The sequence below is a fragment of the Cyphomyrmex costatus genome, unplaced genomic scaffold, assembly GCF_001594065.2.
Source record: "Cyphomyrmex costatus isolate MS0001 unplaced genomic scaffold, Ccosl1.0 scaffold45, whole genome shotgun sequence".
Classification (NCBI taxonomy): Eukaryota; Metazoa; Arthropoda; class Insecta; order Hymenoptera; family Formicidae; genus Cyphomyrmex; species Cyphomyrmex costatus.
In genome coordinates, this window is record NW_017278747.1 from 168,896 (window position 1) to 182,809 (window position 13,914).

Consider the following 13,914-nt stretch of genomic DNA (forward strand, 5'->3'; position numbering starts at 1 on the left):
CACACACACACACACACACACACACACACACACACACAGGGTGTCCCACACAACGGCGCGCTTCTCCTCTCGCCTCTCTAACACGCTGTTACCGCAGCCCATGTTTAAAAAAGTGGACCGGACTATACTTCAAGCGGTCGGAATGTTTCTCAAACTGCGCTCTCATTAGTACAATTTCAAAAAATAATATCGGTATTAATATTGCAAGAATCGCTAAACAGTATAGGACTTCTGTATCTATTTCGATTCTATCTATCTTCCTGTGCGAGATTAGATAAATCTCGCGAGACATCCTGTATATATGTGTGTATGTGTACATGTATCTATTTATGCACGATATCAGAAACGCTAATACGATATCAGAAACGAAATACTTTTCAGAATTTTATCAACAATTACGAACATACAAAATGTATAAAACTATTCTTTTAACTTAATCTCGATCGAATCAATTGTAATCGTCATTCTAATGTTATCATTCAAGATTTTCAAGTGAGTCAAAATGAAAATTATTCTTTAGATGTCTCTTTATCTTTCGCATTTTCTTTTAAATAGATCAAAGAAACATATCGAAGGAGTAAATTGTTAATATAATTAATTAAATTATTGGTTGCTCTCCTCAAGAAATTGCTATGGCTACAATACATATCCTACGTATAGCCTAAGTGTCCTTTTTTGTTAAGTCCAATGTTAAGATTGAATTTAATCGCAAGACAGAAAACGCTCAATACAGGTAAATTATAACGAACAACATGATAGCAGAACGCTGGTTACACTATTATTAACAACTGTTATTTAACGGACAAATGTAGTACGTAGTTGTATGTACATTTACCGATGCTTCACATTACTGCGAAAAAGAAATTTTGCTTTCTGCTATTTAATGTGTATGTATGCATACATATATACAGTGTTTTATTTTAATCGCCTCTGGCAAATATCTCGAAAAATGTGAAGGATACGAAAAAATGTTTCAGACAAAAGTTGTATAGTTTTGAGGGGAACATAAGGCAGTGTCATTAATTTGACCTTGAATAATTGTATGAAAGTCACTTTTAATTTTTAAATGAAACCTCCTATTTTTTATTTTATTTTCTTGTAGATTACTTCGAGAGTTTTCCAAAACGCTATAATAAAATATTTTTTTATTAAGTACTTTTTGAGTTATAACACTTGAAAGTTACTGTACCGCTGGCATTAACATTACCCAAGGTGTCCAATGGACGATTAAAACTTCTTGAATGTTGTTCAGGATCATGGTCTTGATAACATTTGTCAAGATCAAGGCCAATAAAAGTTGTAACTCTTCATTTTTACGTATAAAAATAAATTTATAATTTTTATAAACGTTATAACTCGAAAAGTACTTCATGAAAAAGTATTTTATTATAGTGTTTTTTGGAAAACTTCTCTCTCGAGGTAATCTACAAAAAAATAAAATAAAAAATAGGATGTTTCATTTAAAAAATTAAATGTGACCTTCATACAATTATTCAAATTAATGATCTTATGTCCTCCTCGAAACTATACAACTTTTGTCTGAAAAATTTTTTCGTATCTTCCACATTTTTCGAAATATTTGTCTGAGGCGATTAAAATGAAACACACTGTATATGTGCGTGCGTGTAGGTGTGCGTACTCGCGCGCACGCACACACACATTTGTACGTATAAAAATATATGTATATAAATATGTTACAGCTGCTTTATGTGTACGCATATACACAAACCCACGTAGTACACTAGCGCTTAAAAAGTGCTTTCAAAATCCACTATGAAAAGCGCATTATAAGTGCATATATAACCAGCGCAGAATAAATACAGTTTTATAGCACATTTACTGCACTTTTCATGTCGTATAACAGTGTCTGTAATATGACTTGAAATTAGCCGAGTTATCTGCATGCAATAAAAGTGCAATGTTGGAAGGTGCAATCTGAACAGCACTTCGAAAGCGGTTTACACGCGCTGGTGTGCTACGTGGGAAATGGCTTTCTAACACTTTTATCGTATTTTGTTTAATAATATATTTTTTGATGAGATTAAAGTGAAGATGAGCCGTTTTTCTCTCGGCTTTTTAAAGAATATGCGAATAAAATACCTGATATACGAATTGTATATGTATTTATGAACGAAAGTTGCCTCGTGCTCCTTTAGGAGTTACGTTACATACATATCATTCCTTGTGGAACAAAACTTTAGGTGTAATAGTAAATATACATGTGTATTGTATGTAGATATATATAAAATATAAGCAGCATAAAAAAGAGATACATATATATATATAATCATATATATAACTATACACAAGCATATATGTATGTGTATATATGTATACATGTATATATAATACATAATAGATATAATTATGATTGTTCTGTTAAACGCTGAAAAAAGTGTATTTTTTCCATCCTTCCTTTTTGCCTTTATATCATTTCGAAAAAAGAGAATTTTTAATATTAGGAGTAAATATGTAATAGATAAGAAAGTTAATCAAATATAATTCGTACAATTACTAAACGATTTTGTATTATGGATCTGAATATCACAAATATGGAGCTATATTAAGAAACAAAAAGTTCGCGTATTTAAATATTCATGTTTAGACAAAGATACTTTTAAAGAATTTATATTTGCATATATTGTATAATATTACACTTTTATTTCATTTGTTAATTAGTTTTCTGGAAATTTATGAATATCTTTCAAAAATAATACCGGAGTTATAGAGCGCCCTATTTTGCTCGAGTTAAGTACGGCAATGATACTGCATTTAATGCGCATGCGCGAAAACGGGAGCCCATATAACAACACACTGCATGCAATGTTGCCGTTTTTAGTTAATTTTCATTATTTTAGTGATTTTTAAGGTCTTTTGATGATTGTGAATTACTTTCTTTATTTAGTGAATTTTTATGTCAAACCCATGCAGCGGAATAACGGAACGCAGAATAAGAGCGGAACCAATCACGAGCGTTCCGCAGTTTTCATTACGCGGTTGCAAATCCCTTGATCTCCATAGAGCGCAATGAGCGTAAGCGGAATTATCAGCAAGTTCGTAAATAACGTTTAAATATTGTATTTATCATTCATTTTTTATTATCAAGTATCTAATGGCGAATTCGATTGGATGCACTAGTGCGCACTGAGTTCATCTTTCTTCCTTTTCTTTCCAGGAGAAGAGAAAAGGAAAAAAGATGAACTGGTGCAATCACACTGCACTGGTGCAATCCAATCGAATTCGCCATAAATACAGAATTAAATGCATTTCTCATTGGAAAAAATATTTAAAGATGTTAAAATTTATGAAATTAGTTTTAATGTGATTGTAACCTTTATGAAATAACGATTTATGATTGGTTGCGCAAAGTTTGCGTTGCGCTTATTACGCTACATGGGTATTAAGGGTTCACGTTTCAACGTAACAAAACTAGCGGAATAACAACGTGGTGAGTACAGAGATAAATTATTAGTTATTACTCACTATTAATGACAGATTTCCTAATCAAAAAATGCTTGAGAAACGTGATCACTCGTGATTATTAGTTATTACTCACTATTAATGACGACAGATTTCCTAACCTAAAAATGGTTGAGAAACGTGAACGCTCGTGATTGGTTCCGCTCTCGTTCCGCGTTCTGCTATTCCGCTGCATGGGTTTGCACCCTTATTGATCTTGTTTTTAGGGTATCGATCATGAAACTTTTTCCCTAAGATGAAAAGTGAAAAGTGAAAATTTTTATCATTGAAATTAATGGAGAAATTTTTCACTTTTCACTTTTCATCCTAGGGAAAAAGTTTCATGATTGATACCCAGTTTCTCATTGGACCATATTAGCATAAACCAATCGAGTTGCGTTTTCTGAAAGAATAGTGAGAACAAAAATGGAAGGCTTCATTCATAGTACTCCTCCATAATAGTAATGTAAGGTCTGTTCTTTATTGCTGAACTTTTGCACCAGTTCATTTTTTTTCCTTTTCCTTTCTCCTGGAGAAAAAAGGAAGAAAGATGAACTAGTGCAAGATGAACTAGTTCAGCAATAACGAACAGACCTGTAAATAAAAATCAAGAAATTTTGAAATTTTGGAGGGAAGTAGGTAATCTAAAAAAAGGTGATAATACTAGTGCTTTTCCTGTAATAACACAATTTGTATTTGATATATTATGCTTACCACATAGCAGTGCTTGCGTGGAAAGAATATTCAGTATTATAAATTTAAATAAAACAAAAGTAAGAAATCGGTTAAGTACTGAAAGTTTAATAGGTATTTTACACACCAAAAGATACATACATGAAAATGGTAGAAATTGCTACATCTTATCACTGCAAATTTAATGACTAAAAAATGAAAGTTATTGCATAATATGAATTAGTATGGAGTTACATTATAAAAATGTGCAAGTGGGAATGCTGAAGACTTGTAATCTTATAAGCAATAATATGTAATCAGTAAAATGTAAGAAGTTGATTATTCAGAAATGTATTGATTTGTTTTGTATATATATAGTTATATTATATATAATAATCCGTATGTGATAACGATGAAGACCCGCAGGGTGCATTAAGAACGACAACCGTTAACTGAGCGGTTAGTGCAGGTTTTTAAATCTTATTTAAATTAATTTTAAAATACAGCTGACAGAGTTCATAATGCACCGAATGTTGTTAAGCCTTGTGTCCACGATGCTAGAAATCGGTCCAAGATCTCGGATGAAGAAAGAATTAACAAATCGCATTTGTTACATAGAGAGACAATAATAAAGTCGTGCACGACATCGTCATTATGATCGTGTGTATATACGTATACACATACAGTTCTCGCGCTGCATGGCAACGGAAGTTCGGTGTCGGCATCTCAAAAGACAAGGTTTGGAGGAAGGGACGCTCGAGTCCGCGCGGATCGAGCGATTCCTTCGACCTGTTGCATCAAAGAACGCAGTTACACGCGCGCGTCACGTGTACAGAACGCCAATCAAAGAGCTCCCCAATTAGTGGGGAACTGCGTTCTGTCGAGGAAAAAGTCAGTCGTCCGGTGATCGTGCCACGTTTCGCTTGTCTTTCGAGATCCGAGTCGTTCGTCGTAAGCTTTAGCGTGCTTATCTGGGTTTTCGAGTTCAGTTCGCTGTCTCTGAGTTCCTTCCGCGTTTCGTTCACGCGGCATCATTTCGTACGCGAAATATATGTATATTTGTGTATATTTGTGTAAATAAACTGTAAAATAAGCGAAAAGACAGTAGGAATATTAATTTATTCCTCTCACATTCCATTTTGGTGCCTCCTGTGAGGTATGAACAATCAAACAAGGAAGCGTTGGACGAAGAGCGAGGTCAACCATATAGAAACTTTGAGTGAGCGATCTTTCGACGACGGACTTATCAGCATCCATTGGATACCTGCAACAACTTGGTGATATTAATCAGTTCGGTCACGTATTCTTTACAATTCATCATATTGAGCGGGTTAATTGAGGATATTTCCTAATTTTTACAATGTCGAATAGTATCAAAGTTCTTTTACAAAGACGGACCTTTTTGAAATCCCAAATAACTCAGCTAACCAACGTCCTCGACAAGGGCGCGCCGGATAATACCACCTTAAAATTACGGATTGCTCGGTTGACCGAAGTATATAACGCATATGAAGAACATAATATTGAGCTTACAGTATTGGATCCCGATAATCAAGATTCACATCAAGATGAATTCGTAAACGTTCAAGAGCGATTTTTCTCACTCGCGAGTAGAATTGATAACATTTTAAATGTAGCGGATGTGTCAAACTCCGCAGGATCGAGCATCGAGACTCGAAGCGACCGTGCCGAATCCACGGCATCTACCAAAAAACGGCGAGTTAAGTTACCCGAGGCTCCGCTGCCTACCTTCGATGGAAAATTCGAGAATTGGTTATCGTTTAAGAATACCTTTTATAACATGATAGGCTCGCAAACCGATTTATCAGACGTAGACAAAATGCACTACTTAAAATCCGCGTTAACCGGAGAAGCCGCCAATAAGGTGAGGATTCTTGAGATCGACGGTATTAGTTATTCGAAAGCCTGGGAACTTCTCGAGCGATCGTATGAGGTGAAACGAATTTTAGCAACGCGACATCTCTCTTTAATTGTCAACTTGCCCGTGTTAGAGAAAGAAACCACGAGTGGTTTAACAAAACTTGCGGACGACGTTCAACAACATCTTGCCTCTTTAGCTACGATAAACGTGTCCGTTGGGCCCGAAATGGTCGTGTATCTTCTCAAGCAAGTTACCGAAGAAAACCCTCGAGAAGTGGGAATCTTCTATAGAGAAGGATGAACTACCCAGATTAGAAAAAATGTACGAATTTCTGTACAAGACCGCCGTCTGCGCTTCGAGACGCGAACGTTCCAAGACGCTTGAATCCGAGATCAAGGGAGAACCTTCGGCTAAGCGAAGACGAATTCAAGCATCAAATCAAACGTTTTTGTCGAGCGCCTCGCGCACGAGAATAAACTGCGTAATGTGTAAAGACAAACGGCATCCTCTATTCATGTGCGAGAAATTCAAACAGCTGTCGGTACCTAAACGCATCGAGACGGTAAAGAAAGCCCGGCTTTGTTATAATTGTATGCGATCCCATCGAGACTTGCCGTGTAGATTCGCGAGTTGTACGATTTGCCAAAAACGGCATAACACTCTGCTTCATCTTAATAAATTTGGAACCACTGGTCAGTCCGTTTCTTCGAGCGCACAGACCGCTAATGACACATCTGCCTGACTAACATATCCGTCGGGCGACCGATCTTTGAGCTTAACAACGATTTCGCGTTCATTCTCTCCGCAGTTGCTAACGAGCGCAATTGTTTACATTCGGGACCACAAGCGTAATCGCATTAAATGTCGAGTTCTTCTAGATACATGCGCAACCGCGAATTTTATTACCGAATCTTTGGCGAAATGTTTAAATGCGCATGTGACTAAGTATTCGACGCCCGTCGGCACGATAAACACCATGAACACAGAATCTAAGGGCATCGTGCATATCACCATTCAATCGACGCGCGATGATTTTTCCAAAGACTTAACATGTTTATTAATACCGACTATTGCGGAATTAATTCCAGCAGAAGTTTTCCCACGCAACGCCGTAAAAATACCTGCAAACGTTAATCTAGCGGATCCAGAATTTCATCTACCACGGCCTGTCGACTTATTAATCGGTTCAGGGGGGACGCTATCTCTGTTTTCTGTGGGACAAATAAACTTGTCATGCGAAGGCCACGACTTGTATTTGCAAAAGACGCGTCTCGGCTGGGTAGTAGCGGGCGGCACAACAGCACGAGTTCCAACGAAGCCTGTATGCTATTTATCGAATCTGGAAAAACAAGTAGCGAAATTCTGGACAGTTGAGGAGCTCGCAGAACACGCGCCGAAATCGAAGGAAGAGACCGAATGCGAAGCTCATTTCGAGAAAACCGTTTCTCGCGATAACGACGGGTGTTATACTGTTCGGTTACCGTTTCGGAATTCAAATGTATTTATCGGCGAATCTCGTTCTTTAGCGCTCAAGCGTTTAATGTCGTTGGAACGTAGACTTAATGCGAATCTCGAATTGCGAGCTCAGTACGAGCAAGCTATAAATGAATACTTGGTACGTGGGCACGCATCTTTAATTGAGAATCCTCGCGACAATGGCTATTACATGCCACATCACGCAGTAATCAAGGATTCAAGTAATACTACGAAGTTGCGGGTGGTATTCGACGCGTCGGCAAAATCCAGTAACGGATTATCCTTAAACGATTTATTGATGGTGGGGCCCACAATTCAGGATAAACTATTTTCACATCTCATTCGATTCCGCACTTACAGATACGTGATCACTGCGGACATCGAGAAAATGTATTTGCAAGTCTTAGTTCACGCGGAGGATCGTCAATTTCAGCGTTTTCTTTGGCGCAGAGAAAACGGCGTGGAAACGTTTCAAATTAACAAACTCCCATTCGGAATTTCCTCCTCACCGTTTCTCGCGACGCGCGTGCTTCAGAAACTCGCCGATGATGAAGGCCACGCCTTTCCCCAAGCGGCTCAAGTACTCAAATCACATTTGTATGTCGACGACTTATTAACGGGGGCTAATACAATCCTCGAAGCCCGAATGATTAGAGACGACATCATAGCATTATTAGCTCGCGGGAAATTTTCTATAAGGCAGTGGGCGTCTAATGACAGGTGTGTAGTTGACGACTTGGCGACTAGCGCGTTACACGCAAACCTTGTTTTCAAGGAGGATCGCGCTTTAAAGACTTTGGGTATCATGTGGAGCACGAGCGACGATAAAATACATTATCTGACAAATCCCATTAAAATTACCGAAAGAATTACCAAACGAAATCTGCTCTCAGATGTCGCGAAGATTTACGATCCTTTAGGTTTGTTGAGTCCCATTGTGCTATATGCTAAAAGATTGATGCAAAGGGTATGGCAGTGCGACTTACATTGGGACGAGTCTATTTCGCAAGACATATACACGGATTGGTTGGAATTTGCGCGTCAGTTAGAAATTGTAAACCGCATCTCATTTGATCGCCAATTGTTCATCGAAAGCGCATCTGATGTTCAGATGCACGGATTTTGCGATGCAAGTACTGTCGGTTACGGGGCGTGTTGGTATATTCGTTCCAAGAGAAAACGTAACGTGTCAGTTAGACTAATATCCGCCAAATCCCGACTCGCTCCTTTGAAAACAATCACAGTTCCTCGGCTCGAGCTGTGCGGAGCTTTATTGCTAGCACGATTATATAAGGAGATCCGTAACGCGCTAAACATTTCTCCTAGCAAGACGATTTTCTGGTGCGATTCCACCATCGCGTTGCATTGGATCAAAACATCACCCCATCTCCTCAAGACCTACGTAGCAAATCGGATTGCGGAAATCCAAGAAATTGTGGGTACTCACGAATGGCGACACGTTAGATCCGAGGATAATCCTGCAGACGCGGTATCGAGAGGGCAACTTCCTCACGCCTTTATCCAAAATCGTATGTGGCCCGGAGGTCCATCGTGGTTGACTTTAGAAGAGGATCAGTGGCCCAACGAAATCGCCCGTTTAGTCGAAGTTCCGGATTTAAAGAAAAATATCTGTTTGACGACTACCATGAACGATTTTAACATAGTCGACAAGTTCTCTTCCTATTCCAAGCTGTGTAGAATCGTCGCATATTGCTTACGTTTGCGCTCTGCCAACAATTATTTCGGCTCACTGTGTGCGAAGGAGATTCACGAGGCCGAGATTCGAATATTAAAACTTCTTCAAGCAACTCGGTTTTCCGACGAAATCAAAGAACTCAAAATTAAAGGATCAACAAGTAAATGCAAATTTACAAATTTAAATCCATTCGTGGACGAGAACGACCTATTACGCGTTGGCGGACGCCTGCAGTCGTCGAATTTAACACATTCTCAGAAACATCCCATACTGTTGCCGAGTCGACATCAATTGACTGACTCTATTATCCGCGAAACTCATCAAAGACATCACCACGCGGGCATACAAACCACCTTATACGTTATGCGTCAGAAGTTTTGGCTGCTCGATGGTCGAAACCAAGTTCGGAAAATAATACGAGCTTGCACGCGCTGTTTTCGATTTAACGCCAGCGGTGTTAAACACAAGATGGGAAACTTGCCACCTGCTCGCGTAAATGCGGCAATTCCGTTCACTCACACTGGCATCGATTTTTGCGGACCATTCTTCATCAAGGAAAAGAAACATCGCAATCGCAATCGAGTGAAGGTGTATATTTGCGTTTTCGTATGCCTGTCTGTTAAGGCCGTACATCTCGAGGTCGTAAGCGATTTATCGTCTGATGGATTTCTTGCGGCACTGCGACGACTTGTGGCCAGGCGAGGAATACCAGCTCATATTTATTCCGACAACGGAACCAATTTCGTGGGTGCGAATTCTCAATTAAAGGAAGTTTACGCATTATTGAATTCCGAGAATCACAGGCGCCTTACAGATAAGTTTGCGAGCGATCATAGAATTACGTGGCATTTCATCCCACCAGGAGCTCCGCATTTCGGTGGAATGTGGGAGTCGATGGTCAAGCTCTTCAAACACCATCTAAAACGAGTCGTTGGCGACACTTTGTTCACATTCGAGGAGTTTAACACCTTCGCGATCGAAGTCGAAGGCATCCTCAACTCGAGACCAATTACTTCATTGTCCTCAGATCCAAACGATACGATTGCTTTAACCCCTGCTCATTTTTTAATTGATAAACCATTAACAATCCTTTAACCCTCCCGGAGGGTAATGTAACATCTGTTCCAGCTAACCGCTTGTCTACATGGCAACACATATCGAAGGTCCGCCAAGACTTCTGGTCACGCTGGAACCTCGAATACTTAAACGAATTACAAATCCGCAACAAATGGTGCAAGGATGGACCAAGGCTCGAAGTGGGCACAATTGTAATCGTCAAGGACAAGCAGTTACCATGCAACAAATGGATATTAGGCAGAGTGTGCGAGATCCATCCCGGCAAGGATGGAATAACTCGAGCCGCCACCATTAAGACGGCAACTGGACAGCTGAAAAGAGCTGCCAAATCCTTATGTCCCTTACCTGCCATTTCATAAAAATATAGATTGCGTATTCTATGTAGTTCGCTACATATATATTTCAAAACAGTTTGGTTCGCCAAACACCACGATGACCGCTCCAAGCATCATCGACAAATTCAGAGTTCGCCCCAAGCATTGTCACAGGTCGATGCGAAACAAAAGGTCACTAATGTTTAAACTGTATTATTATAGTCGAGCTATGCGTTAAAATTATTAACGATATGATAGTTGTTCACTACCCTCTCAACGGGGGGAGCATGTTACATAGAGAGACAATAATAAAGTCGTGCACGACATCGTCATTACGATCGTGTGTATATACGTATACACATACAGTTCTCGCGCTGCATGGCAACGGAAGTTCGGTGTCGGCATCTCAAAAGACAAGGTTTGGAGGAAGGGACGCTCGAGTCCGCGCGGATCGAGCGATCCCTTCGACCTGTTGCATCAAAGAACGCAGTTACACGCGCGCGTCACGTGTACAGAACGCCAATCAAAGAGCTCCCCAATTAGTGGGGAACTGCGTTCTGTCGAGGAAAAAGTCAGTCGTCCGGTGATCGTGCCACGTTTCGCTTGTCTTTCGAGATCCGAGTCGTTCGTCGTAAGCTTTAGCGTGCTTATCTGGGTTTTCGAGTTCAGTTCGCTGTCTCTGAGTTCCTTCCGCGTTTCGTTCACACGGCATCATTTCGTACGCGAAATATATGTATATTTGTGTATATTTGTGTAAATAAACTGTAAAATAAGCGAAAAGACAGTAGGAATATTAATTTATTCCTCTCACATTCCAGCATTTGAACAATTTGGTCATATGACCAATGTAATTGGTCAATGTTTCCTTCATCCGAGATCTCGGACCGATTTCTAGTATCGTGGACACAAGGCTTTACAAAGAATGTAATGGTTAATGCGTAACAAGTTTATTTTTTTTTTTAAAGTGTATCTTTTTTATAGTAATTTTATAACGTATGCGAGCATAAATATATTTGAATATTATATATGGCAAATGTGGTTTTCACAAATTATTTGAGACGTGGCACATTCCCGTCACGATTTGAAAGTCTGTAAAAACCTTTTTTTTGGTCGTTCACACATTTGGTGATTTTTCAGAAATTTTAGTAACTTTTCAGGCTCCCATTTAGTGAATTTATTTTTCGACCTGCGGCAACACTGACTGCATGGTAAGTTCTAAAGAACCACTCGACTGTGGCGGACGCGATTGAGTGTTTTTAATCAAATATTTTTGAAAGTGTTGTCGACTTTGACTGGGCATATCTTTTTCCTGATGTTCGCGCGTCCGCGAACTGGTTCGACTCATTCATTCGTCCTAGGCTGCGTTCCGTTTCACGCATATGCGCGCATTCCCCTATAGTATACGTGACGTTTACTATATAAAATGCGCGCATATGTCTGAAACGGAACGTAGCCCTAAGGGCGGGTTCACACCTTGACGGAAAAACGGAAAGCGGAAAAGCAGTAGCTAATCAGGTAGTCGACTTTCTGTTAGTTTTGTACTATTTACTACTAGCGTGAGTTCTGATCGGTTAACTGCTCTTCCGCTTTCCGTTTTTCCGTCAAAGTGTGAACCCACCCTAAGGGTGCAAACCCATGCAGCGGAATAGCGTACGCGGAACGAGAACAGAACCAATAACGAGCATTCCGTGTTTCTAGAGAATCTCGTGATTGGTTCTACTCTCGTTCCGCGTTACGCTATTCCGCTGCATGGGTTTGCACCCTAAAGGTACTTTTTCATGCGCAGCACGCTGCAGCAGCAATTCGTTACTATTGGATAAGAATTTTATGTAAGCTAGATGACGCACTTCCGGCGCAAAATACATTTTGCCGCAGTTCGTTGAAGTTGAACCGAACGAACAGCAAGCAGCAAACGGCAAAATCGAGGCAATATTATTTATTGCAATAAATATTAGGAAAATAAACGAAGAATGGCTTCGGATAAGGTACGAATGTTTGTAAATTAGATTATTTTATACTTTACACTTTACTTTTTCAAATTTGTGGTAAAGTATAAAATGATCTAATTTACAAACATGTATCCGTACCTTATCCGAAGCCATTTTTCGTTTATTTTCCTAATATTTATTGCAATAAATAATATTTTCATAATGAAACGACGGACATATTGTACGCTTTCTCGATTTTGCCGCTTGCTGCTTGCTATTCGTTCGGTTCGACTTCAACGAACTGCGGCAAAATGTATTTTGCGCCGGAAGTGCGTCATCTAGCTTACATAAAATTCTTAACCAATAGTAACGAATTGCTGCTGCAGCGTGCTGCGCATGAAAAAGTACCTTAAAATTCTTAACCAATAGTAACGAATTGCTGCTGCAGCGTGCTGCGCATGAAAAAGCACCTTAATGCGCGTGATTACGACGTCGTAGACGCAGGTGCTCGATGTTCGATCGGGCTACGCCATTTTTGCGGTTGCATCATATTTTTGGAAAGTGTTACCGGTTTTGACTGTGTCTAGTACGACTGGCCAAGTTTACCTCGTAAACGAGGGTCCAGGCCATTTATAGTCGAAGAAAAAGAAGAAGAAGAAGAAGTGGCAGACAGTAGTAAATAACGATCGCCTAATCGGTGGTAACAGACGAATAAATTTAATTAGTGAATTTACAATAGTACTTTTTCATGCGCAGCACGCTGCAGCAGCAATTCGTTACTATTGGATAAGAATTTTATGTAAGCTAGATGACGCACTTCCGGCGCAAAATACATTTTGCCGCAGTTCGTTGAAGTTGAACCGAACGAACAGCAAGCAGCAAGCGGCAAAATCGAGGCAATATTATTTATTGCAATAAATATTAGGAAAATAAACGAAGAATGGCTTCGGATAAGGTACGAATGTTTGTAAATTAGATTATTTTATACTTTACACTTTACTTTTTCAAATTTGTGGTAAAGTATAAAATGATCTAATTTACAAACATGTATCCGTACCTTATCCGAAGCCATTTTTCGTTTATTTTCCTAATATTTATTGCAATAAATAATATTTTCATAATGAAACGACGGACATATTGTACGCTTTCTCGATTTTGCCGCTTGCTGCTTGCTATTCGTTCGGTTCGACTTCAACGAACTGCGGCAAAATGTATTTTGCGCCGGAAGTGCGTCATCTAGCTTACATAAAATTCTTAACCAATAGTAACGAATTGCTGCTGCAGCGTGCTGCGCATGAAAAAGTACCTTAAAATTCTTAACCAATAGTAACGAATTGCTGCTGCAGCGTGCTGCGCATGAAAAAGCACCTTAATGCGCGTGATTACGACGTCGTAGACGCAGGTGCTCGA

General features: G+C 39.5%; 3 protein-coding genes across 3 annotated transcripts; all 3 read left to right on the forward strand.

The window, feature by feature from the left end:
* Positions 1-5,491: 5,491 nt before the first annotated feature.
* On the forward strand, positions 5,492-6,313 carry LOC108777612 (uncharacterized). Its single transcript, XM_018544545.1, has one exon. It carries the CDS (start codon positions 5,492-5,494, stop codon positions 6,311-6,313), a length of 822 nt encoding a protein of 273 aa, XP_018400047.1.
* Positions 6,314-6,332: 19 nt separating this feature from the next.
* On the forward strand, positions 6,333-9,600 carry LOC108777614 (uncharacterized). Its single transcript, XM_018544546.1, has 3 exons — positions 6,333-6,575; positions 6,822-9,345; positions 9,512-9,600. Exons 1-3 carry the CDS (start codon positions 6,333-6,335, stop codon positions 9,598-9,600), a joined length of 2,856 nt encoding a protein of 951 aa, XP_018400048.1.
* A 53-nt stretch (positions 9,601-9,653) lies between these two features.
* Positions 9,654-10,280, forward strand: LOC108777615 (uncharacterized). Its single transcript, XM_018544547.1, has one exon. The coding sequence runs from the start codon at positions 9,654-9,656 to the stop codon at positions 10,278-10,280; it is 627 nt and encodes a 208-aa protein (XP_018400049.1).
* Positions 10,281-13,914: the final 3,634 nt, after the last annotated feature.

Bases quoted from the DNA above. Each gene is read 5' to 3' on its own strand.
- LOC108777612 (XM_018544545.1), top strand. From the start codon at position 5,492: ATGTCGAATAGTATCAAAGTTCTTTTACAAAGACGGACCTTTTTGAAA.
- LOC108777614 (XM_018544546.1), top strand. From the start codon at position 6,333: ATGTACGAATTTCTGTACAAGACCGCCGTCTGCGCTTCGAGACGCGAA. The intron at 6,576-6,821 runs GTAAAGAAAGCC...TTCTCTCCGCAG, and splicing joins TACCTAAACGCATCGAGACG to TTGCTAACGAGCGCAATTGT. The intron at 9,346-9,511 runs GTAAATGCAAAT...AACTCATCAAAG, and splicing joins CAAAATTAAAGGATCAACAA to ACATCACCACGCGGGCATAC.
- LOC108777615 (XM_018544547.1), top strand. From the start codon at position 9,654: ATGGGAAACTTGCCACCTGCTCGCGTAAATGCGGCAATTCCGTTCACT.